At 37.0% G+C, this 27,601-nt stretch overlaps 1 protein-coding gene across 17 annotated transcripts in view; it reads left to right on the top strand.

The window, feature by feature from the left end:
- The window catches only part of amph (amphiphysin), a 33,407-nt gene extending 6,246 nt beyond the window's left edge, over positions 1–27,161 (top strand). The window contains exons 2-26 of one of the 17 annotated variants that reach the window (XM_077230776.1): positions 287–367; positions 2,634–2,688; positions 2,773–2,867; positions 6,281–6,376; positions 6,552–6,659; positions 6,779–6,864; positions 13,539–13,614; positions 15,005–15,087; positions 15,724–15,862; positions 16,057–16,179; positions 16,318–16,419; positions 16,578–16,601; positions 16,866–16,892; positions 17,253–17,429; positions 19,261–19,293; positions 19,969–20,010; positions 20,421–20,573; positions 20,936–20,989; positions 21,536–21,583; positions 21,848–21,901; positions 22,230–22,271; positions 23,690–23,983; positions 24,606–24,779; positions 25,703–25,804; positions 25,914–27,161. In XM_077230776.1, coding sequence (XP_077086891.1) covers positions 287–367; positions 2,634–2,688; positions 2,773–2,867; positions 6,281–6,376; positions 6,552–6,659; positions 6,779–6,864; positions 13,539–13,614; positions 15,005–15,087; positions 15,724–15,862; positions 16,057–16,179; positions 16,318–16,419; positions 16,578–16,601; positions 16,866–16,892; positions 17,253–17,429; positions 19,261–19,293; positions 19,969–20,010; positions 20,421–20,573; positions 20,936–20,989; positions 21,536–21,583; positions 21,848–21,901; positions 22,230–22,271; positions 23,690–23,983; positions 24,606–24,779; positions 25,703–25,804; positions 25,914–26,018 — 2,373 coding nt within the window. In that variant the 3' untranslated portion in view covers positions 26,019–27,161. The other 16 variants (XM_077230741.1, XM_077230783.1, XM_077230795.1 and 13 more) reach the window with 16 other exon arrangements.
- The last annotated feature ends 440 nt before the right edge of the window (positions 27,162–27,601 follow it).

Below are 27,601 nucleotides of genomic sequence, written 5' to 3'. Positions count from 1 at the left end.
GAAATGCTGTGTGAATTGGATGCTACGGATGCTATGCTTCTTCTGTTCATGCTGGCCTTTTTCTTTCACCTTTATAGAAATGCAAACATTTATTGGATGACAAAAATGTTTGGAATTGGTGAAAATCATGTCTGATGTTTGGAAAAAATTATTGATTTTTTCTTGGTCTCATCATCAACACTAACAAGTATTTTGTCAGATAACTAAAAAACTGTTACATCTTGTCCAAAATATTTTGAATGAATCAACATGATTAGCTTTGACTCTTAGTGTTCTTTTCTTTCAGGTTCTGCAGAAGTTGGGAAAGGCAGATGAGACAAAAGATGAACAGTTTGAGCAGTGTGTGCAGAACTTCAAAAGACAGGAGGTAAGATGAGTCTGAATAGAGCGATGCTGTTTTCAGGCGCTTTAATGGGTCTATCAATCCAGCAAATCAACCAGCCAAAGAGTATGGAAGTAAAATAATGACAACATATTGTATATTTACGCTGTGAATATTTAAAATGAAAACAGTTCATAGTTCATTATTAAAAACTTGAATGTTACAATAAAAATGTGTGATTAATTAGTAAAAAATTTTAATCGATTGACACCACTAATTAAAATTAAAAGTCATTTCAACTAAATAGCCACTGTAGCCATTTAAATTCAAAGTACAAGTAAAACGATTTTTGAACCACATGGGGTATGCAGTATTTTTACTAAAATAATTAATATGGAAAATCATAATTTTATAATATTATTTTGTAATATAGTGTAATATGAAAATTGTCATGCAAGATGTTACGCAAACATTTTTGACTGATGTTGCAAAATTAATCTTGGAGTCAGTCTTTTGTATTGATTCACTAAAAGGAAAAGTTTTAACTGATTCAATGAATCATACGTTGCTTTCAAAGTTTAAATCAGAGACGCTATTAAATCATCACTGTCTTAATGCTCTCAAGCTTGTGAGTCACAAACATCTCATAAAACGTCTTTAGGAAACGTAATTGGCAAACGAAAATCATCACGATATTCCCAATGATGCTTCATTTTATATCGCAACAATTGCAAATGTACCGTAGTTCATATATACAGCAAAAGATCAATTAGATTGGCATAATTACTGCACTTAACTGTATTCAACTGACATTTCTTAAACAGCTCCATATTTAATACCAAATCATTTTGTCTCAAATTTGATTCGTTTGATGATGAAAAGCTATGCTATTACATTTGTTGAAGTGAAGTGTCTGTGAGGGACGTGTAGTTCAAGAAGAAGTGTGTGTTTGCTGAAGAAAAAGAAGCAGTCTAATCCCACCCTCTCCACCTGTCCTCACTAATCCTGATTAGACTGCTTCATGCTCCAGTGTGCCAGTGCTTCCAGAAACACTCTGCTCACCTCCAAACTTTAACCCTGTCCTCCCCAGTCTTTTGGGCTACATCAAGTACTCACTGCTCTGTACTTCTGTAGTCACCCTGTGATGGATGGTTTGTGCAGAGAGATGTACGTGAAGAATGAATTGGTCCAATATTACATTTTCTTAGTCAGAGTCAATCACTACAGCTGGAGGAACTGCCAAAACTGAACCCACATACCATATGCTGCCAGTCTGGCTCATAAAACACCCGCTGGAGCAGATACATGGAACCATTAACTGCACTGAGATATTGTGCACATCAATTATCTGCATCAAGGCCTGAGAAATACTGTAAATCTAGCAATGGCTGATTGCAAGGCATTCACCAGATTCAGTGGATGTTAAACAACCCCATCCCATTTCTTCAGTCAAGCTAAAATAACCACACACACACACACACACACACACACACACACACACACACACACACACACACACACACACACACACACACACACACACACACACACACACACACACACACACACACACACACACACACACACACACACACACACACACACACACACACACACACACACACACACACACACACACACACACACACACACACACACACACAAACTGTAGGACCTTTGCTGAGATGTTTATATGAGACACATTATATCTGCTGACATCATTTCAGACTGCTGCATCGAAACGTTAATAATAAATAATAAAAAATCTCCAGTGTGAAGAGGATGTTCCTGTGATAAGATTCAGCTATGAGATTAAAACTGCTCAGAAACTAAATTAATAAACTCTTTCTGAACTTCTGAAGATTCATGAAAAAAATGTCATGGTTTCCTCCAAAAATATTAAGCAGCACAACTGTTTTCAACATTGCTGATAATTATATGAAATGTTTCTTGAGTCGCAAATCGGCAAATTTAGAGTGATTTCTGAAGGATCACGCGACACTGAATACTGGAGTAATGGCTGCTGAAAATTCAGCTTTGCATCACAGGAATAAATTACAAATATATATATAAAACAGAATATAGTTATTTTAAATTGTAATAATATTTAACAATATTACTGTTTCTACTGTATTTTTGGTCAAATAAAGGCACACTTGATGATCATAAGAGACTTCTTTTAAAAATGCTGTTCACTGAAAGGTCTGAAAAAAATAAAACCTCACTATATGAAAGTCAATGTAATGTTGTCAATATCTCCCTGTCATTTAATATCTGATGTGATGAACCTCTTTTGTGTTTTGATCCATAGTTTGAGGGCTCTAGGCTACAGAGGGAGATGAAGGCCTACATAGCAGCTGTGAAAGGTGAACCATTGCAAAATACACACATACAAGTACACACATGCCTGCTCAATACTGAACCTGTTTCTCATTTTGTTATGATCGCAGGAATGCAGCAAGCGTCTATGAACCTGACAGAGTCATTACATGAAGTATATGAGCCTGACTGGCACGGCAAGGATGATGTCATGACCATTGGAAAGGTAGCCAGAATTATAGTTGTGACTGTGCATGTGTTAGTACAATGTGTAAAAAAAAAAAAAAAAGATTTATACATCTCTTGAAACAGAGCAAAATTACAGGAATGAATATTTTCTAAGACAAATATTAAAGAGAAAAATAAATATTCGATATTAGTGGTGACAAGTAGATGTGAAATGATGAGGAATTTCATATGTAACATTTCATCAAAAGAGCTGCTAAAGATTAAGGATAGGTGTTGATTTCCAGGGCTGGCGCTATGGTGGGGCATTTGAGGGTCGTGCCCCCCCTAGCGGTCATTGATGCCCCTCCTAGCACAGGCCATGACGTGGCCCAATAAAATATTCCTTTTAGTTATTTTTTTAATATTAAATAGTGGCATAACTTTGCTTTAAAAAGTTGGTGGGACAGCAATCGATTTAAATAGTACATTTTGTTTAATTTTTCGTTTAACAAGATATAATATGTGTTGGTGGCAATAATTTTTACGTGAAGAAATACATAGATCCGATCCGACTAAGTTTTGTTTGTATTTCAATGGTTTCAATGGTTTGTATTTCCTATTTAAAACCAATTATGTTTTCAGTGGTTGTATATCAAACAGGGTTTGTGTGCATTTTACTTTGTGATATCACCGGAACGATTAGAGAGTCTCCGCACAAGCCACAAGAGAACACTGTATCCACACCAATCGCAGCGGCTACGAGCACTTTGATAATTTGATTTCAAAAACAACTCATTTCAGCGTGCTAGATCGCCTCTTATTAAACAAACGAACGAAATGAATGCTCTGCTAGTTAACTGGAGATGTTTTATTTATTTGTATTATTTGTTTATTAGTATTTGTTACATCCGTGGCGCAAGATGTTTCAAAAGTAGGCTAGCTCAGATTTCTGATTGCTTAAAAAATAAAATAATAATAACTTAGGGGGCAAAATATGTTATTATTTAATAAAATATTATTATTCAAAATATGTTATTATTATGTTTTAGTGATTATGTGAATTACACTGCGCAACCCAAAGTAAGAGGTTGGCTCTCAGTCTCCACAGTACATAAAATACTCATTTTATTTTATTTTATTTTATTTTCAGTGTTAGCATTTATGGGGAAAAAACAATGTTACGGACGTGTTCTCCGTTACGGACGTGAGCGCTCTGAAGGCGGCACTAAAAGATGCTTTAAAACTTTCACAGAGACATCAAACAGAAAGCACAAAACCTTTCTTTAACCTGAATATCGTTATGTATTAATTGTATCTTAATTTTAATCAATGTTTCATCTACCAATTGTCTGGATTTAACAAATAAGAAGTAAATATAGCAGACGATAGATAAGAAACGGAGGTGCCGGCGCGTGAACTGGAGCTCCTCTCCTCTCGAAACTCAGAATAGGCCTGTATATATAAAATTCTGGCTATAAATATATAGATATCTATATATAGCCCCCTCATTTAAAGACAGGACCCCCCCAAAAATAAAATTCTGGCTACGCCCTTGGCTGGGACAATATCGACTAATGGCAAAAAGTGGTGGGGACAAGACCCACCCGCAAATTACGCCTATGATTAAATGTTTTTATAGCATTTCTGCTGTGTTGGACTATGATGTTGCCACTGCGTCAAAATATTTCTCAAATGGATGTGCCCACACCCCCCCCCCCCCAACCCCCCAGCCCCGCTGACCCAATGCCCCTCCAGTAGATCTGCTGTGGCACCGACTATGTTGATTTATATTCACAGTTTTATATTAAATACCTGGCCTCTGGTAACCAGCGCATTATGTTCAATTGAAGATAATTCTCACCAACTCTAGAACATTCTTATCTGTTCTGGTGAGATCTGGGGTTTAAGAACAGAAGAGAGGTTTTGGCAGTCTCTAGCACGAGCTAAAGGATTTGGTCTCAGTACCTGAGCCAAAGCTAAAATGCTGCACCTTCTAGGGAAAATGGGGTCAAGTCACTGAGCCGTTAAGGTCTATTATGCAGCCTATGCACATTCATTTCACAGACAATTTATAAGATTCAGAAGGGGTCATGTCTACTAGTCATGTTAATCTTTGGGCTGTTTAAATTCCCATACAGCAATTTTGATAGCTGGCCTTAATTCATGTAGTATATAACTGTTATTCAGAGAAAAGAAATAAGTGCAATGGTCTTTTTGCTATTAGAGAAATTGAAGAATATTTTATATTTTTATGGTATACAGTATATATATAATTTTTTTTTAGAAAACTGTATGAGTTAGAAACTCATAATGATGATCTTTTATGTATAATATTTTGAATATTAATTCCCTTTAAAAAAATTAAGCCTTTTTTTTACGATTTACACAATTTAATTAATAGTAAAATTACATCAAATTTAATTAAAATATACGTAAGGATTATTCAATTCAATTTGATGGAATTTTACAATTAATTAAATTGTGTAAATGGTAAAAAAAAGGCTTAAAATTTTGTTTTGTGAGTGTAATGATAATTTAATAATTGTTTATTTCTGATTTTGTCATTGTGTTACATTTCTGATTTTATTTTGTATTTTAGGATTATGTAGGTTTCTTGTAAAATAATTTTTTGAGGAAACAAAATGAATGTTAATTCATACTAATGTACTATGTTTTATATATAATATTCATTATTATTAGTAGTAACAATATTAATATATTATTTTATTTTATTATTATGTACATTTATTGTTAAATAATTTGTTGAGGAAAATTCATACTGATATGCTATGATGTTTTATATATAATTATTTGATTATAATTAATTAAAATATTATTTTTTTTAAATTATTTTATTAGAATTACACAAGCAATAATGCTGTTCTTTCCGCATATCAGGGTCTGCATATTGTTTTTATTAACACCTTTTACACAAGCAGCAGAGAATGTTTCTATACTGACAACATTTTATACTGACTTGGATAGAAAACAAGTTCATGTGACAAACTAATGGCTTCATATTCATAAAACTAGAAAAAATCAAACCATACCATCTTTCCTGCTGCACACAGATGATGTGGTTTGAGGGAGGGAGTTATTAATAGTGGAAAATGGCATATGTCATTTTTAGTATGGAGTGGGTCAGTGACTCAACACTGTCCTCAGAGAATTTCAATTTCATTAACCCAAGGACGCTCATTTTTGTTTACTCACACCTCCCCGAGGGGGAGCGCAATGAATTCAGCTTCCTGAATCTCATTTGCATCCCCTGTGAATGACTAGGAGCTTAATTAGATTTTAATTTCCCTGCTGCTGAATCATAAATCAAACACCTAAACTCATTTGTTTATGTTACAGGAGCTGCTGAATAACATTTAAAGAGGGCTATACAGTAGATTCTCTGTGAAATCTCCCATGCTGGTCAAACACTCTTGTTTAATCTTGCTAATGGCTGTCCTGTCTCCTCTGCAGAACTGTGATGTTCTGTGGGAGGACTTCCATCAGAAGCTGGTCGACTCTACCATCAACACATTGGAAACATATCTGACTCAGTTCCCAGATCTCAAGGTGCCGATGTCATTTTACTCATGCTGAATTGGTTATAAATAATGTATCATTCATATTTTAATGAGCAGTACTGTCTAAGCTGACGCACGTGCCAGCACATTGCTGTAAATAAATGCGAAAACACATTCAGCTGAAGGGTAACCATAGTAACCACAAGTGTTTTCCTTCCCTCCAGACGCGTGTCGCAAAGAGAAGCAGGAAGTTAATTGACTATGACAGTGCAAGACACCATCTTGAGACCCTCCAGACTTCAGCCATGAGAAATGAGAAGAAGATATCAAAAGTATATCAGTCTTTATGGCCTTTGAAACGTTCTGAATACAATTTGTAATTGCTGAAAATATGGTAAACTGTGACTCGAGCTATTGCCTGAACGTATATGCCATATCTGTGTGCATGTAGGCAGAGGAAGACTTGAAAAAGGCCCAAAGGGTTTTTGATGATCTCAACGTTGGCCTGCAGGATGAGCTGCCCACACTCTGGGATAGGTGAGACATTTTAAGACTGGCTGCTACTGCAATTTGAGTTTAATTGTTGCACTTTTTTAATACTACATGAAGAGCATTCATAAAGAGCATTCCTGATTTTTTTTCTTGCTAGTTTATTGTTTTAATTCTAGTAAAGGGTTAGTTCACCCAAAAATGAAAATTATGTCATTAATTACTCACCCTCATATCGTTCCAAAACCGTAAGACTTTCATTCATCTTCGAATCACAAATGAAGATATTTTTGATGAAATCTGAGAGATTTCTGTCCCTCCATTGACAGCTGCACAACTACCACTTTGATGCTTCAAAAAGTTCATAAAGATATGGTAAAACGAATCCATATGAATCAAGCTGTTTAGTTCAAATTTTCTGAGGAGACACGATCGCTTTATATGATGAACAGATTCAATTAACAGATTGAATTTAGGCTTTTATTCACATTCAAACATTGATCAGCGAACATAAACAGAAGCTCAACCGAACCTGCTTGAGGCCCAAGAACAAACCTTTTGAGGAAGCACAAACGTGCTGTGTAACACAAGGAAACAAACCTCATTGGTTCTTGCAGAAGCTCAAACGTGCTGCTTAACACGAGAATGAACCTCATTGGTTCTCACACGTCAAGCGAACATGCTTAAGCTTCCGTTTACAACAACTGATGTGTGTGTTGATAAATGTTTATTTGTGAATAAAGAAAATTTGGACAAAATCGCTTGATTCATATGGATTAGTTTTACGATCTCTTTATGAACTTTTTGAAGTGTCAGTTTGAAGTGGTAGTTGTGTAGACAGTCAATGAAGTGACCGAAATCTCTCAGATTTTATTAAAAAGATCTTAATTTTTTGTATAGAAGATGAACGAAAGTCTTACAGGTTTAGAACGACATGAGGGTGAGTAAATTATGACAGAATTTTCACTGATGTGATGAAACCACGAGATTAAAAATTGTATGGATACATTACAGATGTCTATATGGTGTGGAAATGACTTAAGGCCCATTCACACCAAGAACGATAACTATACGCTTATTTCACGCAGCCGTTATTTTGAAATCGAAAGCGAGGCTCCGGTGGGAAGAAAACCGGAAGTGTCGCCTTTAATCACAGGAGTTTCCGAATGCGATGGTGTATTGTTGTGTTTAATGTAGAAATTAGTTATTCTAAAACTATACATACATGTCTTTCATACTTTAGACTATATACTATGAAATTAATTTATAAATAAAATATTTTTTATATATATAATTCAGAAAGTGAAAAAGAAGCAGGAACGAACTATATACACATCCTATATTGGATATTAACATCCAATAGTGTAAATCGCGGCAACAGCTTCAGGTTGGTAGTCCAAGGCATTGTTGTTTATCTTTACTTCCGGGATTCTTCCCACCGGAGCATCGCTTTCGACTTCAAAATAACGGCTGCGTGAAATAAGCGTATAAAGATACTGTAACTATTAGCATCCACACTAGCGGACTAATCTTTCTGTTTATTCTAAGCGCGTGCTTGTCTTGTACTTTAAATGCTCAAGCTCGTTACAGCAGGATGGATTCTGATAGGCTGTCAACGTTTTTTCATTCATGTTTTTTCTTTATCGTTATCTTTAGTTAATTGTCCTTAGTGTGAACAGGCCTTTAGAGAGCCAAAACTCTCATTGTTCTCATTGTTCTAGTTGAACATTTTTCTGTGGGTCACGTTTTGACCCTTTGTTCTCATTCAACACTAACTGGTATACAACATTATTTGCAAGACTAGCTCAATAATTAGCATCAATCTCTTATATAACTAAAGCCTTGCTGTATCATGCCCAGTATAAATATTGTACTCTCAGAGGGGTGGCAGTTATATTTACAGCCTGATGCCCTGACAATACAAGGCTCTGGCCGATAATATTGATTTCATTTGACCAAAGGACTTCCTGGAATGCACATTTACATCCCAGCTTTCCAAATTTATCCATTAGTTGCACAGCATGCTAGCTGTACAGTACACCGCAGCGGTTACATACAATAGAAGAGGTAAGGTCACTTTTAAAGGGAATGGATTATGCTGCAGAAGAAATTGGCGCAAATTTGTAAAATGTAATGCAAGTAGATCGAATACTATTTGTCTTGGTTTCAAAAGTGCTTGCTTTTTGTGCTTTATAGCAATATATTGGCTGGCTGGAGCTAATCTGGATTTTTAAATGAATTCTGTGGCTATAAATGTGTTGTGTGAGATGAAGGGAAGTGTATTTTTGAAATGTTGATTGAATGCGTTGGATATGGACGACAATCATGTCGATGATAATTGCAGGATTGATAATGATAGATGTGGTAACCTGCCATAAATAGCTTTGTCACAAAGAAGAGAATGTCTAGAATTAGTCATCAGTTTGTTTAGAGCACAAATTGATTTTTGTTGTAAATGTTTATGCATTGACTGAAACAAAACATATTTGTAGCTATGCTGCATGTGCTAAGCAATATGCGGTGTGTTGCAGTAATATATGTTGGGGATAGTTCACCCAAAAAATGTTTAAAAAAAATATAATTTACTCACCCTCATATTATTCCAAACCTGCATGACTGTCCATATAATTAAAGTCTTTCTTTCTACTGTGGAACACAAAAGAAGATATGTAGAAAATGTTCTGTTTTTTTTTTTCATTCAATGAAATTCAATGGGATCCAATGTTATTTTGAAAAACAGAAGAGAGTAAGTCATACAGGTTTGGAACGACATGAGGCTGAGTAAATTATGACAGAATTTTCATTTCGAACCCTTTAACTAATGTAGTTAGTATTTTGAGTGTTTTTGTAGACAGTATTTTAATTATAATACAAGTAATAAAACAGTAAATAATACATTTGAAGTAATGTGTATGTATCTTGTGGTCATCTGTATGTTGTGGTGAATATGCTCTGGTAAGCAGTATTCTGTTTTGAGCTGAGAAGCTCTGTCTGCTCACTGAAGCAACAGCCTGGTTACATAATCCATCCAATCAGCAGCTTCCTCTCTGCACCAGGCCCTCCAGCCACACTCATTTCAGCTCGGGCCAGAAAGAAAGATGCCGAGATACATTTATAACTGTTGCAGACATAAAAAATGACCGATTTACATTTGATTTGTATTGTTTAGAGTTTTAGGGTTCTTACTGATTTACTGTACAACCATGGACTGATGCATTTTAGCTTATAGGAGTGACTTGCATACAGAGCTTGACATTAACACCCGCCAACCCGCCAAATGCGGTTGGATTTTGCTCGTGGCGGGTAACACAGTCACTCCAACTAGCCACTTTGGCGGGTTGAATAATTTTAGTCTTTTCAAAAGGCATCTCCTTCTTCCTGGGTTTCGGCACCAGTGTAACGCAGTTCAGATGTTATGGGAAGGAGGAGGCGGGAACCGGCGAACAATCAAATACATTTTAATGACAAAATAAAACAAATGCAAAAACGAAAATAAAGACCCCACACAATAAAACAAAACATCAAATAAAATTCAGGGCTGTCCTCTCTCGCTTTTCACAGTCGTCACTTCTCCTTTTATGCTTCCGCTCCTCCGTGAGAGATACGAGACCGGTGCGTCACGCAGGTGTCGTTCATCATTAATCACGCCACCGGCCTCTTGCCGTTCTCTCCCGTACATCGGCCTCGTCCTGCTCACCACAATTACTCTTACCTTCAAGTATTTTTTCAGAATTTGAATTGATGAGCCAAAAATAATTTGTTCTTCTTTGCTCATTGTTGTTCTAATGCAGAGATGTTTTGTCCTACTCTATTATTTACTGCTGTTGTTGGTAAGGAGTGTTACATGCAGCTGAAGCAGAGGCAAAAGCAGGATCCACATGCAGCAGTGTTTTATTTAAATAAACTCAAAACTAAACAGACTTGGTACCATACTCAGGAACAGGACAGCGTGCATACAGCATTACAACAATACAAGAACTCACAAAGACTGGACTGAAACACAGGGCTAAATACAGGGGCAAACGATCTAAACAGGATAACAAGGGGGCGTGGTTAACGGGAAACACCTGGGAAGACTTAAACAATCAACCAATGACACAACAGACAGGGGAACACAAGGCAAGATCACATGACTAGAACAGGGGATCACATGACAGACAAGAACCAGGGACAAGAAACAAAACCCAAACCGTGACAAGGAGTGTTTACATTTACATTGTATATTTCTATCCATTTCTTGTCAACCTTACCAGTAGTCATTATTATGGCCTGAGCACAAAAATGACACAAACTTAAATGTGTTTTTTATGATGAGAGGAACGTTCCTCTCAAATTTGAATGAAAATAAAAGCAACTTTGTCCTAACCATGGCAAGCATTTTTCGTGAGGTTTCGAGACTGACCTACTTTCCATTGCAACATGTAACAAAGAATTTCCCATCGGGGCTCAATAAAGTAATTCTGGGTCTGATTGTGATATTTAAACAGACAGTGTTTCTAATGCTAAAGGTTTTTCAGTTTAGTTTTTTATCTTTTTTATTAATCTTCTACATCCATGCCCCACTTTTATTATGCAATAAGAAGCTACTTTTTTATGTCTTTATCTTAATACATGGTTTTATTTAAAAAAAAGGAGCTTTACACACAACCTTATCAGAGCTAATGATAATGACCTGTATTGTTATACATTTATGTAGTCTTGATTTGGGTGTGTACAGTGGTTTTACATTTAAAAGGGTTGTAAATCTAGTTCAAGTAAATTTTAGCACGCCAACTCTAATCAGGTAATTTCACAACAACAAAAATGTGGCTAGTAAAAATGCTGTGTGGCTAGTAACTTTGGAAAACCACTAGTCAAATTGGCTAGTGAGCAAAAAAGTTAATGTCAAGCCTTGCTTGCATATATGATTTCCCCATTCTTTGTTTAATAAAGACTATAGGATTAGTTCACTCCAGAATTAAAATTTCCTAAAAATTAAGGAAATTTAACGGTCATCAATATGTTCATGTCTTTCTTTCTTGAAAAGTTGAAAAGAAATTAAGGTTTTTGAGGAGTTCATTCCAGGATTTTTCTCCATAAAGTGGACTTCAACGGGGCCCAACGGTTTGAAGGCCCAAATTGCAGTTTAAATGCAGCTTCAAAAGGCTCTACACGAGCCTTTTGAGGCTCTATCTAGCGAAAAAATCTGTCATTTTCTAAAAATAAATAAAAATGTATATACTTTTTAACCACAAATGCTTGTCTTGCACTAGCTCTACGATGCGCGTCCACGACTTAACGCATTATGTAGTCTTGTTTGACTCTTTTAGTTAAACTCTATATTAAACTACTTGTAAGTTTTCTTTGTGTGAGAAAATATTTCTTTGCACCATTGGTTTGTAAAGCAATTGTAAAAAGAATTGTAAGGAATTTCTGAACTCTAAAGAACATCAGTGTCCATTTGTTTCTCTTATTAAATGTCTAGATGCTTCTTCAGGATATTGCGCACTTGTTGGATGCCGGAGCCTAATCATTATTCTTCTCCAGAATTCAAATTTCCTAAAAATTAAGGAAATTTACTGTCATCAAGATGTTCATGTCTTTCTTTCTTCAGTTGAAAAGAAATTAAGGTTTTTGAGGAGAACATTCCAGGATTTTTCTCCATATAGTGCACTTCAACGGGGCCCAATGGATTGAAGGCCCAAATTGCAGTTTAAATGCTCTATCTAGCGAAACGATCTGTCATTTTCTAAAAATAAATAAAAACGTATATACTTTTTAACCACAAATGCTTGTCTTGCACTAGCTCTACGATTCGCGTCCACGACTTAACGCATTATGTAGTCACGTTGGAAAGGTCAGGCCTTACAATGGAAGTACCGACCCAGTGTTTACAAAGCGAATGTGCAAAGACGAAGTCAAACTCCCTTTAAAAAAAAAGTAAAACAACAATGTTGGACGGTTTTGATGGAGTTTTTTGCCCTACCCTACCTTCTGCCTACCTTTCCAACGTGTGAAGTTTGTGGACGCATCGCAGAGCTAGTGAAAGTGTGGTTTGTGGTTAAAAAGTATATTAAAAAAATTTGTTTTGAAAATGATGGATCGCCTGGCTAGATAAGACCTTTATTCCTCAGCTGGGATCGTGTAGAGCCTTTTGAAGCTGCATTGAAACTGCAATTTGGACCTTCAACACGTTGGTCCCCATTGAAGTCCACTATATGGAGAAAAATCCAGCAATGTTTTCCTCAAAAACCTTAATTTCTTTTCGACTGAAGAAATAAAGACATGAACATCTTGGAAGACGTGGGTGAGTAAATTATCAGGAAATTTTAATTCTGGAGGGAACTAATCCTTTAAAAGAGCTTTAATACCATGCTGATGCATTTATGTTTGAGGTTCAGAGGTTTGTGTTAGTGCATCACATTTGCCTCTGGATGCTTTTTCACATGTGTAGTAATTTTGATACTTTTTAGACATTGGAACGATTTGAATCTTGTTTGACTCTTTATTTTATTTAAACTCTATATCAAACTACTTGTAAGTTTTCTTTGTGTGAGAAAATATTTCTTTGCACCATTGGTTTGTAAACCAATTGTAAAAAGAATTGTAAGGAATTTCTGAAGTCTACAGAACATCAGTGTCCATCTGTTTCTCTTATTAAATGTCTAGATTCTTGTTCAGCATATTGCGCACTTTTTGGATGCCGGAGCCTAATCATTATTCTTCTCCTTTCCTCTTTGCAGTCGGGTGGGGTTCTATGTGAGCACCTTCAAGAACGTCTCCGGCCTGGAAGCTCGATTCCACAGGGAGATCTCTTTTGTGAGTTGGTTTCATTTCTAAAGCTCTAGTCTAGAAGCTGTTCAACATGACATTTCTCCTAAATTTCACAAACAATAAAAACTGGGTGCTCAGGAAACACAAAGCAAATGCTTCTTTTGAGTCATACTTGTTTCTAGTCACATATGAGTAACCCGTGATTGTCGTCCTGGGAACATTTCCTGCTACATGAGGGTTTTAGAGCAGTCACAGGCTTCTGTGTTTTTGAGAATGGCTTATGACAAAATTCACAATTTTACATAGTAAGATTAGTAGCTTTGTTTCTAATCCATGCAGTCAGTCAAAGAAAAGCTCTCATGCTTCATCTGAATCTCTGAATCTGCTGGTTGTGCTGCAGCTATAACTCATGAAGACAAATATCTCTGTGTGTGCATCTGTTTTCTATATCACAGAAGAGACACTGATGAACGATTGAGGGATATTTATAGGGCTATTTAACTCTTTAACAATGCAGGGTATCAGCTGGGAAACACAACAGAATGTGTAAATGTGGGGAAAGAACTGCCTGCCCTATAAACTAACAAAATATCCCACCCTTTAGACACACGTAGGAATATTAATATTATATAATGCTGATAATATTTTCATGCTCAATAAGACTGGAAAAGTTTAAACTTAATGTTTTATACAGGTTATTATGTTAATATAACAAAAGTAATAGACTATGGCAGCTAATATGACAACATTTATTTAACTAAGGTCATTTTGGAATGCTAGTTTTCTAGACTTTCTTCATCTAGTGTCAGAGACATTACTGAGTGCTGGTTTTTGCCTCTTTAGATACACACAATCACTGGAAAATGTATCTGTCATTCTGGGTTCACACTGTTTTAGTAGGGAACTCTGCCTGGTATATTGTGTTTATTATTAGACACAGCATGTGGCCATCAGTGGGAATTGTTAAAGACTTTTATCGCCTGAAGGGGTATACAGTGGAGCTTGGCACAGAAGCTACTGCAAAGGTCTGCTAAGTTTGTATCAGTGTTATCAGCACATAGGTCAATGCATCTCTCTACTGACACATGTTCTATTTTTACTTCTATTTAAGAAGTGAGAAGCATTTGTTTCCCTTCATTTCACATTCAGAAAACCTTTATGAAATAATTGGAGCATTAAGTGTTTATGATGGTGATTATAAATTATTATTATTATTGTTAACGTTTTGATTTGCATACTTTTTGTATGTTAACAACATTGAGATTATGTATAAGTTTATGCACAATAAAAATGCATGAATAGCTCAATAGCCTATTCAGTAGCACCAAAGTTCCTGAACGGAGAGATAAATGGCTGCCAAGGTTAAGTAACTTGTGTGATTTCTTCTCATAATTATTTGTTTCCATTTCTTTCTTTCTCTGTGTTTTGGATCTAGCTCTGTCATAAGCTGTATGAAGTGATGAATAAGCTCGCTGAGCAGCATTCCGACAAAATGTTCACGATTCAAGGAGCACCCAGGTAAGGAATAGGTTTTAACCTCCACTAACCGCCCTGCACAGAATGTACTTATTCAATGATGGACCTGATGGTTCTACATAAGAGCGAAAGGTTGAAGAGTCCTGATGTCATAACGTTTTATTTTTGTTAACAGCTTGAAAAATTAGAAGAAAACAAGAATCTTGTCATAATGACTTTAATACTTGTAATCAAACATTTATATGGGTTGGCTCTGTTTGTGTTTTTGCTGTTACAGAGTGAAACGGTAAGTGGAATAGTATAGAGTATTGTGTAGGCATTGGAGATTTAATTCCTCTAAAGTTTTCTTAGTTTAGTAAGTAAAAAAAACTGCTTTAGTGAAAAAGTAAGTAAACGTCCTGTGCACAAAATAGATTTGTAGTGCAGAGGAACCCCATAGTTCATCAGCACTGTGCTTGAGGCAAATGATGATTGTGTTTAGTTTTGTAAATCTGGTAGGTGATGGGTGGTGTCAGGAACCTTTAGTGGCAATTATGCTAAAACATGTTCTTCTTAAAAATATCCACTAAAGGGCTGTGATCTTCTTAAAATAATATATTCAGAATTAAAGAAGTCATAATGAATTGTCAAGATAGTGTTCTTAGTTGTCATGTAGTTTGTGTGTGTGTGTGTTGACAGTGACTCGGGCCCCCTGCGATTAGCCAGGACACCAACCCCACCTGACGATGAGAGCCCAGACAGCAGCCCAGCTGCCAGCCCTAACCACACACTAAGGCCTATATCTCCCGGCCCACCTCGACCCAAATCACCTTCACAGGTAGGGCCTGAAACACCTCCAAGACACAATGCTTATCAGGATTTTACTGGTTTTCCGCAACATTTAGAATGAATATGCAACTAGAAAGTTTGCACTTAATTCATGATGTGCAGCACAATTATTCTCCTTAACAAGCATTTGTGAGGTTACGATTTGCGAAGTTCAATGGCATACATGGTATATCTTCATCTCAGCTCAAGATGGGACCTCCAAAACCACCTCCTCCAAAAGCTACTCCAACCAAGGAGCTCCAACAAGAGCAGATAATCGACCTGTTCGATGGAGGCTTTCCAGAAATCAGTGTTACATCACCACAGGTGAGTGAACATTCTGGAGCCTTACTTTATTAGTAGTATGTAAAAAGAGAAGAGACATTAGGAGTAAACCAGTGTCACTGAGCTGCATGTTACTTTATTTAATATTAAGTCCATTTTATTTTTATGTCCTTATTTTAGCTAAATGAGAAACCAGGAGAATCTCTACTGGACTTGGATTTTGATCCGTTCAAGCCTGATGCCAGTACACCTATCGGGCAGACCCAATCACCCATATCTCAGGTTCTTCTTCATATTCTGCTTTATTGTGTTACAATTGGGAGACAGTGAGAGGTCAAATAAAATGTTTAGCAATAATTTATCTGTTTTTATGATCGTGGAATATTAATCAATCATTAAGAAAATAGATCTTAAATGCATATAATTTTTTTTTCTCACAGACACTACCTTGGGATCTTTGGACGGTGAGCCTGCTTCCTTTGCTTGTACTCTTTGATCTATGCGTGCTGATTTTGGAAATCTTGGTGCTATTAGTAATTTGGTGACAGAATCCTTTCTCCTGTCCTGATGTCAAAAGAAGTGGCCTAGATTTGTATTCTTTTGAAACGATAAATTTGCACTGGCATTCAATGTAAAGATGTTGCTGTATTTTCATGAAAAGCTTACAATCGCTCCTGTTGAGCATGAATTTGACAGCAAATACCTTTGATATCTTTGTTTATTTCTAGGGAAATGCTGCACAGCCTGCAGAGCCTGTAAGTAACGACTGACGAGAGTGTCTCAGTAGAAAGCAATTGCGAATGTAATTGAAGTTCATGGCAGAATTAACCTCCAGCTTTCGAGAGAATATAACTTCTTAAATGTTCATTTATTCATTAATGTTACAAATGAAATGATTTCAGTTACAGAAATCTGTCCGCCATTTCTCCAGTGTGACATTGCATCACAATTTACACAGATTCATGTATTCTAGTTAAAAATATTCATGCTTAGTTTCTTTAATCCATGTCTGTGACAAATCTGTGTCTGTCAGTGACAAGTCTTCTTTTGCCCCTCCTCTGTTGGAGGCTTTTTTTTTTGGACATTAACCTCTTGTTACCTTTTTTCCTGATCAGGCTGCAGATACTGGCTTCACTGCCAACTGGGCAGCTGACTTTGGTTCTTCTGCCACAACGGTTACGGAGGAATCTGAAAATGCTCAACCTGCATTGGATGGGCAGGGCTGGCCACCGTCCGAGGGTTGGCCTACAGAGGCAGCATCAGAGCCGCAGGAAGAGGTGGTCACAGATGAGGTTAGAGCCTGGGATACGGAAAACTATCCTGAGCCAAACCCAGACTGTGATCCCTGTGCTGTGGGGGGTGGCGAGGCCAAGCAACAGCATCCAGGACAGGGGCAGGAGGGTGTAGAGGAAGGTCAGACAGACTGGGCTACAAATCAAGTGGAATGGGCAGAAGAAAAGACAGGTTGCGGATCAGAGGAGACAGGGGCAGAGGAGACAGTGGGCTTGCAACCAATGCCTGGAATCATATTAACCAATGAGTTTGGTCAGGTGATTCAGGATTCCACGGAGGGAGTAGGGGGAGATAGTTCCAGATGGGGCCTGTCTAGCCAGGTGGATTTAGATGGATCCGGGTCAGAGTACGAGACTGCTGAAGAATGGGGTGATGTCCCAGGACAGAACAGTGGATGGGTAAGTGCAGACGATGAACTTGAATCTGCCGAGAATGAGAATCCAGTTGTGGCACCAGAACAAGGCACCGTGGCCCAAGAGTGCTTTGCAGACTGGGACACGGCTGACAGTTTCCCCAAGCAGATTACCCCTGCTGACTCTGTGTTTGGTGGTGATGCATTTGCAGCCAACTGCGATCAGCCTGAAGCAGTACCATGTGTCTCAGAGCTTGAAAATGAAAGCTCGGATGAGCTGCATTCAGACCCAGCCAAAGCAGGAGCAAATACGCCTCAGAATGTTCTTGATTCTATTCCGAGTTCAGACCCATTTGGCACAGAAGGTCATGATCCATTTGGTGCAGGGAACGATCCTTTTGCCGCTTCAGGGGACGACCCATTTGGCACTGGAAATGATCCATTTGCCACCTCAGACCAAGACCAAGATCCCAGTGGCTTTTCTGGAAGTGATCCTTTTTCTACAACAGGCAGTGATCTTTTCGGTACTGAAGGATTATCAACAGAGAGTCCGAAAAGTGGGTTTGATTCCGATCAATTTGTAGAGACCCAGTCAAGAGGCGAAGGACAGGGGGCAGCAGAACCCTTTGCCGCTGAATTCCCATCAGATCCTTTTGCCACTGGGGGCAATCAGAACCCATTTGCTAATGAGATAACATCTGATCCTTTTGCCAATGAAAGCAGCGGGGATCCATTTACCAATGAAAACTACCAGGGGTGGGCAGGGAGTTGGGAATCTACTGGGACAAAGGAGACCATTCATGAAGGAAAAAACTCTGATGTCTTTGATGACAAAACTGGACATGCCAATGGGTTTGCCCAGTGGGCAGCCTTTCCTGCACCAGCTGCAGACTCTGAGAGCTCCAGTAAGGGCTCCTGGCAAGAGGTGAGCGATAGCAGTGGCTTCTTCTCTTCTGATGGCCAAGGAAACTTCACAGCAGGCTGGCCAGGTGAGGCTGCTCCACCCCAAGACCCCTTTGCCTCCCTCCCTGGACCACAAGACACCTCTAATCCTAAAGGTACCATTGCAGCGGACCAGGTCGGTCATAAAGAGCCAGAGAACTCAGACCTGTCTGAAGATGAAGTTGCAAACCGGAGATACGGAAAGTTATACCAAGAAATAGATACAGAGCTGGAAGAGGTACCTGACTTCCTGCCACTCTGCTTAGCTTAGCATAGAGTAGACTACAGCAAGAATACTCCCCTCCTTTCCTGCCTGCAGATGAAATACTATTTTCCTGCTACAAAACCCTTCGGACCCTGGAACCCCTCCCACAGTCCACAGCCCCAAGACCTGATCTCCTCTCTCTCCTTTGCTTGCTTTGATTGTTTGTTGGTTTTGCTAAGTTCAAGTAGAATTTACAGTTTTCCAAGTCTGTGCAATTAAAATACATGTCTTTGACGGTTTACATGCTAATTACTCATTTAATTCGGTTTAGGTGTCCAACAAGGCTTTTAATGGATTCTCTAAGGTAAATCAGAGTTTAGAAAGTTTGCTTTTCATTAGATTAAAAGAGAATTCATAACATTATGAATTACTGTCAATGCCAAACACAAAAGCTACATTGGCCAAAGTGATTGTGCTAGTATTTTAGCAGTGCTTTTAGTTTGCTGCCTGAAGGTGCTGAAAAAGTATATTGATTTTCACATAATCTGTTTTTCAGGAACAAGTGTTACATTCATTTTGAGTATAGTATAATCAAATTGTATACTCAATAGTAGAGTATAGAGTATAGTGTTCATAGTGTTGTTTTGTTAAAAAAAATTATCCCGTATTTCAAGAAATAAGCCTATTTTAGGAAAATAGAGATTAAATTATGGATCTCATCATTTGAAACAAATGGTGACACTAATTGGTCCATTTTAAGGAAAAAATAAATTAATTTTTACAAATTATGACACTAATTTTACAATGAACATGCAGAACCTGGTGTTAAAAATAATTGTGGCCCTGCTTTAATGTACCTAATCCTGTTTTATATCTAATGCTGTGATGAACCCTACTAATTCCTGTTCCCTGAAAGATCTATTAAAATATTTATCACTGGAATTTTGAACAAAATAATCTTCAGTCTATCCTATCTGGTTATGTTTCAGATTTTATACAATTAAATGTGCTTACCTCCATCCCTTTATTCTCTCTTTAGGATGCAACAGTCCCAACATTTGTGGCTGAATTTGATAAGATGGTGAGTTGACAGTCTTTTGATAGTGAAGATTTTGACTGGAATGCTTTGTACTATCTTAGAAATAACTTATCATACTCAGTGGTCGTCAATAGGTATGTTCCATAAATGTTTCTTTTGTAATATTGTTATTTTTTTGTGATAGTTTTTCCTTTTTCAAAAATTAGGATTTTTTTTTCATATGTATATTTATCAATCATTTGGTTGTTATGCTCCCCATGGTTGTAGTGCCTCGAAGTCTGATTGCACTACAGTACATGGATACATCTGCCATTGTTTGTTGCAAAGTCTAGGTGACTGATGGAACTTTGAAAGTGACTGTTGTTTTAAACTTATGGGTTTTGTTACTGGTCCAGTGGTGAAGGTGTCATTGGGCAGTGCTTCTTATATTCTTCTTGTAAATGTATATAAAGTCTGAAGCCCCAGAGGGTGATGTAGCTGAAGAAGAAGTTGAAGCACCCCCAGCCTCAGTACCTGAGGGTGGCGAGGGTCCCGTCACCACTTCCCCTACAGATACACAACCAGCAGAGATTACTGCTTCAAGCCCCCCTGCAGAGACAGCCACAGTGAGTGACAAAGCGTCAAACTCTAAACGTCATCAGAAATAATGTCATCACCATCATCATCAACACCATTGTCATCATTTTTTTCATTTACATGAATGCTTTCCATTGTTACTATTATCACCCTCATCATAGTCGTTGTGATCATCTTCATCAATATATTGATACTATTTTCATAATTTTCATCTCAACATCAGTCTTGTTATCATCTTCATCATCAACATCTTCCATCAGTGCATAAAAGTTATTATTGCCATTGATGTCATGACATAATCCTCATGTTAAGTTTTTGGCTACCTAATATTACACATCAAAATGATCAGAAATGAGCTGTAGCCATTGATTGTGCACTGTTGTTTATGAAGAGCACTGTGGAGTCTCCAGTATCTGCTGAGACTGAGGCATCTGAGCAGGCTGAGGTATGTGCCTTAAACCTCTCAAAATAATTCAAAACACAGTGCCTGCATTTTGACCATCTTACCTTTTCAATATTAAAACACTGTATGTTTTGGGGGGGAAAACTGTCTAGATTTTTCTGGGGTTCTGTAATATTATATTTATTTTTATGCTATTGACAATTGTAAATATAGATCTTTTATTATTGAACATATGTTATACAATACCAATGCAAACTCTGAGTGTGACTTTTCTTTTTCATATGTAGTAGCCAGTTATTTTTTTTAATGTTCTTTTTATGGTGGTGAATTTTGAATGTGTTTTTATTTTTATTTTGTACCAATCCCTTTATTTTTATTTTTTCAAACGTACACATGCTTTGGGATCAGTTTGCAGTATATACAGTATATCTATATTTTATTAGTTTGCATGAACTAAAGTAGGATGTCATGGAGTGGATCTTAAAAAAACAATACTGTTTAATTTACATTATTGCCATAGTTTTTACAAAGACTTTGGTTGAGTTTGAGATTTTAAATGTTGATGAAAAAGTCTCAACCATTCTTTAGCTCCCAGTTGAGGACATAGAAAAGGAGCAACCAAGTGAAGAAGCCCCGGTAACTATAAGAAAAACTTATAACTTATGTATAATGAATGGCATAAGAGAAACTCAAGTCATATGCAGCACTGTCGCATATGTGCTTGGTTTCGTACTGTATCTAGCAAATCCTCGTTTTCTGTACAGAAACAGCCTTTTGGCATTTGAAATGTGTCCAAATGAATTATGTATGAGATACAAGATATGAAAGAAAAACAGGTGGTGTTATTTGGAAGTATAACAGAAATTGGAGATAGCATGAATGTTTTTTATTTGCATGTAGGAATCTGCTCCAGTCCAAGAAAAAGAGAAGGAGTCACCTACAGAGGCGGCTCTGGTAATTTCACTTCTATAATCATTGCCTTCCGAATATGAAATATACTAGTATGAAATATGAAAGTACTACCTACGTTCCATTATTAGTGAAGACCTTCAATTATAAAATTCCACATTCCTACTTCTAAACATGTTTTTAGGTTCAGCAATAATTCACAGAGATGATTATAAGCATCCAAACTCTGATACAGATGATATTAACGGTTAAGAAGGAAAGCCAGATACTCGCATGACCAGATACAGATTTGTTGACTCATCACTGCAGTATGTCTTTAATTTGAATAAATGAATGTGTAATGATGCTGATAACCACGTTTCTTTGTGTGTAGGCTACCTTTGAAGATAAAGAGTCTCCCATTGACGAGACTCCGGTAACTATTTGTCTTAATAGATCAAAAATCAAAAAGTCTTCATTTTCACAGTTACTGTTAATTACTGTTATTTTTTGTTTGTAAATTTTTTTGTCTCATGAAGCCATATGCAAATACATTTAATTATTTTATTTATTCAATCACTGTTATTGTCAGATTATTTCTGACAAGTTTTTAGTGCGTGCTATACCTTGTAACAGTATAATTATTCAAATATTACAAAGAGTCTCAATCTGATATTAAACCATCATCTGGCTTCATATTCAACTTCGTGTGGTTACCAAACTGATGGCTGAAAAAAATGGAACAGGATGGTAGCCACATAAGTCATTATTTATTATTGCAGAATGCTTTTTTAGTAGTATGTGTTGATGGATGGAAACTTCTAACATGCGCTGTGGCATTTATCAAAACCTTTAACCCATCTTTTTTGTATATTTGTATGTTTTATGTTAAGTTTTTCAGGGTACAATCAGCTGTTGCAACATCTGGCAGCACAATAACAAACACTGTCCATCTCATAAATGATTCTTCTTCTTACAAGCACAAAGCTTTGTTTTTAGATCCAGAGATCATTAGAAGGCTAACACTGCCACTGTTTGTACTGATTGTACCTTTATTGTTTAATTTTCATTTCATTTTTTTCCCCCCTGGTCTTTTATGTTACAATAGCTTTGAACCACATAAGGTTGCACACACTAAAGCCAATTTAACAGAGATGATGTTATAACCCGACAATTCCCCTGCTTACTGAACCTTTAAATAGTGGCTTAACAGATGACTATTATTATCCCTCTAATCACCATTTTCGGTTTCTATGGTGACTCCATTCTTACATCACCATAACAGGCAGTAATTTTACATTCTCTCTTTGCTTAAGTGACGTTCTTGGGGCAAACATTTTCAGGTGTCAATATAATCTTAGCATCTATGTTTTGTTGAATCGGAATTCAGCAGTTTTGAATGAAAAGGGGTTCTGGAATTTATGTCAAAAAAGAGGGTTCCATTTTACAGTTATTCTGGAGTTAGGCTGAACTTTTTGGTTACTTCGAAATATGTATATTGAGATCATATTGTCACTATGATCTGAGGAATGTTCATCCATGCTACTTCATTCAGTAGGCAGTGGTTATTATCCACTATGAATCATCACCCCCTATCCTTCATGCCGTCTATTGAACATTTCCCCTAGCCAAAGTACTTGACTGTTGGTGAAACTCAAGTCAGTTTTTTTGAGAACTGACTTGCCATTCCACATCAGGGACAGTTTTAACTTCTGAAGTTAAACTGGTCCCTGCGCCCCTCATTGTGACACTCTTGAGTGCTCCCCTCTGTGGTACTGTACACCAATCCATCCACATGAGTGGCTTGTGTTAAGTGTTCAAACACTGGCTCTCACTCCTGGGCACCTCTTCTAGACTATAGATGCCAAACCAGAGGAAGAGGCCAGTTCACTTGAAGCCAAACCAGGAGATGAACCAGATAATGTTGAGCCCAAACCAACAGATGAACCAGATAAAGTTGACACCCAACCAACAGATGAACCAGATAAGGTTGAGACCCAACCAACAGATGAACCAGATAAGGTTGAGACCCAACCAGAAGTTCCTGATAATATTGAGCCCAAACCAGGAGATGCTCCTGATAATGTTGAGCCCCAACCAGGGGATGAAACCAGTAAGGAGGGTGCTGCAAACAATGGGAAAGAGGAGGTAGATATTCACCTGTGTTTCTGCACTTTGGTATGCAGACCATTGCCAAGACCCTGGTTTATTTATGTAACCGTTCAGCACTTTAAAACTCACTGATACTTAGACTTATAATCAAAATGCATTAAAAACAAATATGTTCTACTGAGTGTTTATTTTGAAACATGATATGCTGAATGTCAATTCTTTTTCAGTAAGGTCTTAATAAGTTAATGCATTATCTAGCATAAACTTACATGAACAATGCATTTTTACATAATTGATCATTTTTTGTTAATGTTAATCAAAAATACAATTGTGCATTGTTAGTTCACAGTGCATTAACTAGTATCAATGTTAACATGAAGATTAATAAACGCTGTAGAAGTATTGTTCGCTGTTTGTTCATGCTAACATATGTAGTTAACTACTTATCAAATGAGACCTTATTGTTTAGCGTTACCTAATGTTCTTTTATCCAGTTGGGTTCAATTTATTACATTCTCTCAAATATTATGTGTATAAAGTACGTATGATCTGTTTCATGTGTATTATGTAACTGTAAAGTTGTTGGTCAAAAATATACTTAAAAATCTTACCTTAAGGTTTGTCACTTGAGTGATGCTGTTTGTTTTCCTCACCTCAGGAGAAGATGCCGATCCCTTCTGTTGTTATAGAGCCTGCCTCTAGTAATGAGGGGGATGATGACCGTGATGGTGATCTCACATCTCCAATCGCATCCATTGACAATGGGATGATCGCAGAATTACAGACAACCAATGAAATCTCCTCTGGAATGCCTACTGGATATATTTTCAAGGTGAATATAAAGCAAACACCATTGAAGTAAGGGATAATGGACAGTCATACATTTATTTTGCAACAAAATATGTTGTTCCAGGAATATTACTTACTTCACAGTGATTTTGCCCATCCACCTTACCTTTAATGTGCAAGACTTCCGATTCATTAGCCACTATAAATAAAAGAATAACAATGTGCAGTAAAAAATAAAACTATTTGTGCTACAAATCACTGTGTTCATGATTGCGATAATATATTAAAATAATATAATAACAAATATCAAGCAGCATAACAGACTGTTTTTGTGCATCTGGAAGCAGCTGACACCCAGAAGCCTTGCACAATCAAGTTGAAAATGACCAAGCCCGCTCTTACCTTAAAAATAAGGTAGATTTAACCTTAATACTGCTAAGAAATATATATATATATAGTCCATTACAGGTTACAAAACATTTAGCCTAGCAACAAAACAGACACTGTAACAATATTACAGTAATATTAATTACTGAAGTCCTCTAATGTCAGTTTCACTACAACCGATAACTGAGACAAAAGATGCCGCCAAATGCATTTATGAAATGAGAAACGTGAAAGTAGTGGACGTTATAGTTACGCAGCCTAATCATAGGAAACATGTGACTGCTAGATAGCGCTACCACAAATGTCTTTTCTTCCCTATTGTGACACATCCGAATGAAATGGCTTCTCGAACAAGAAAAAATGTAGGGTAGCCGGTAAACACGTCATCAGAGAAGAGATGTCGCTGCAACAGGGATACGCACAATAACGATGTGCACGGATAATAATTTATAATAACTACTCCAATATTCCATAAAAAAATATATAAATTGTCAATTGTGACTTTAAGATGAACACGCTCAAAATAAACAGAGCTTTTATGCACATAATAATGAGTCTTGTTCTTATGCTGTCTCGCAGGTTGAAGCGTTGCATGATTTTGAAGCAGCGAACCCAGACGAACTGGAGCTGAAGAAAGGAGACATTGTTTTGGTGGTACCTACAGAGCTAGCTGAAGATCAGGTACGATTTGCTTGACTGTTGAACTTTTGTTTTGTTGTATTATCTTTCCTTGTTTTGACATTATGATAATCACAACTTGATTTGAATGCTCATTTGATTCTCTCTTCAGGATGCTGGCTGGCTCACTGGCATCAGAGAGAGCGACTGGCAACAGCGCGGAAGCTCAGCTAAGAAAGGACTGTTTCCTGAAAACTTTACGCAGCGCCTGGAGTAAATGACCTCAGCGTGTCATGAGAAGGCGTGTGGACCTGGACGTTTGCAGACAGAGCCATCCACCGTGAAGTCTGATGTACTGATGACAGCTGTCAATCAGACCAGGCAAAAATCACATAAGAGGAAATAACACAAGCGACTAAACGAAGCAAGCAGAGACACAAATACCTACTCAGAGCATAAAGAAAATAACCAAGCATGACGTGATAGTATGGTCAACCTTTTCTCGCAAAACCAAGATAAAGTCCCTGTTTTTTGTTCGTTTACCTGTGAGCAGCAACGAAATTGATGTGTGCTTTGTTGGAACTCTGGTGACCTCCACATGTAATCCCTGTCTGTTTAAAGAAGAACTAAAGTGAGAGTTTCCCCCCTAAAGACAAAAAAACGTTACCTTATCCTCTCTGCCCCAAGTGTATTGTATTGAGTTTGTTGCTCTGCAGCGAATTTTATCAGAATTTGTAGTGATATGACCTATTTAACCATTCTAAGTGTTACACAAAACTTAGGTGTTTTCTTTGAGATATTTCTGATATAAATGTGACATTGCATCATCGTTAGTGTTCTCTGTAGTTTCACGGCTGGCCGTGCGCGGCTATGGTGGTGGTATTTGGCATATATTTGATATTGGCATAGTTTATGACCAAGACTTTCAGTGTTTATGCCAAATTAATCGAAGTCCTCTTGATGAATATGGATATGTGTTGAGTTTACAGCATGAGAAATGTTGTGAGAAGAAATCTGACATATTGCACCTGGCTCATACAGCTTGGCAAAACACAACATGTAGCTCCCTATAATTACAGATATTATGTGTATTATATTCACAATGACATAAATGCAGAACTTAACCTTGAATGGACGTGGAAACATTAATTTGTGAATGATGTTTTATGTTTGGAGAAATTGTATTTATTCAACTCTATATTTTGTAAGCCAATGATGAGTGGAAAGTTTGGGGTGGGAAATCAAAAAAATATGCAATATATGTAATTGGTTGATAGAGTAATCACTGTCTTTGTTTGGTTCTGAAAAAAAAACAGCATCACTCTTGTGTTCGTATTGTTAGCCTCACTGTAGAGCATTTCTGTGGTGTACATATCTGTGCTAATTTAACTGTAAAGTGAATAAAGAATAGTTCATATGAGTTTTGGTTCATCCTCACGAATGGAAACAACATCAGTATAAATGTCATGTTTACATAGCTGTATTAGCTTCAAAAATCACTGTATTTTGTTTGTAATGACAACCACATAACGCAAGGGGGAGACATTTGTCTTTACCGTGAACTGTTGGATTAGCAGTGTATACAAATTACAAATTTTTAATGTTTTTTTTATAAGTTAGTCTCTTCTGCTGACCATGGCTGCATTTTCTGCACTTTAAAAATACAGAACAAACCGCAACATTATGAAATATAGAAAACTATTATTGCTATAATTGTTTTCTATTTTAATAGATTTAAGAATGTGATTATTCCTGTGATGGCAAAGCTAAATTTTCAGCATCATTACTCCAGTCTTTCAGTGTCACATGATCCTTCAGAAATCATTTTAATGATTTGGTGCTCAAGAAACATTTATTATT

Source organism: Siphateles boraxobius, unplaced genomic scaffold, assembly GCF_051911475.1.
Source record: "Siphateles boraxobius isolate OS27281-9 unplaced genomic scaffold, OSU_SipBor_1 1, whole genome shotgun sequence".
NCBI lineage: Eukaryota > Metazoa > Chordata > Actinopteri > Cypriniformes > Leuciscidae > Siphateles > Siphateles boraxobius.
This window is presented reverse-complemented; position numbering and strand designations above follow the sequence as displayed.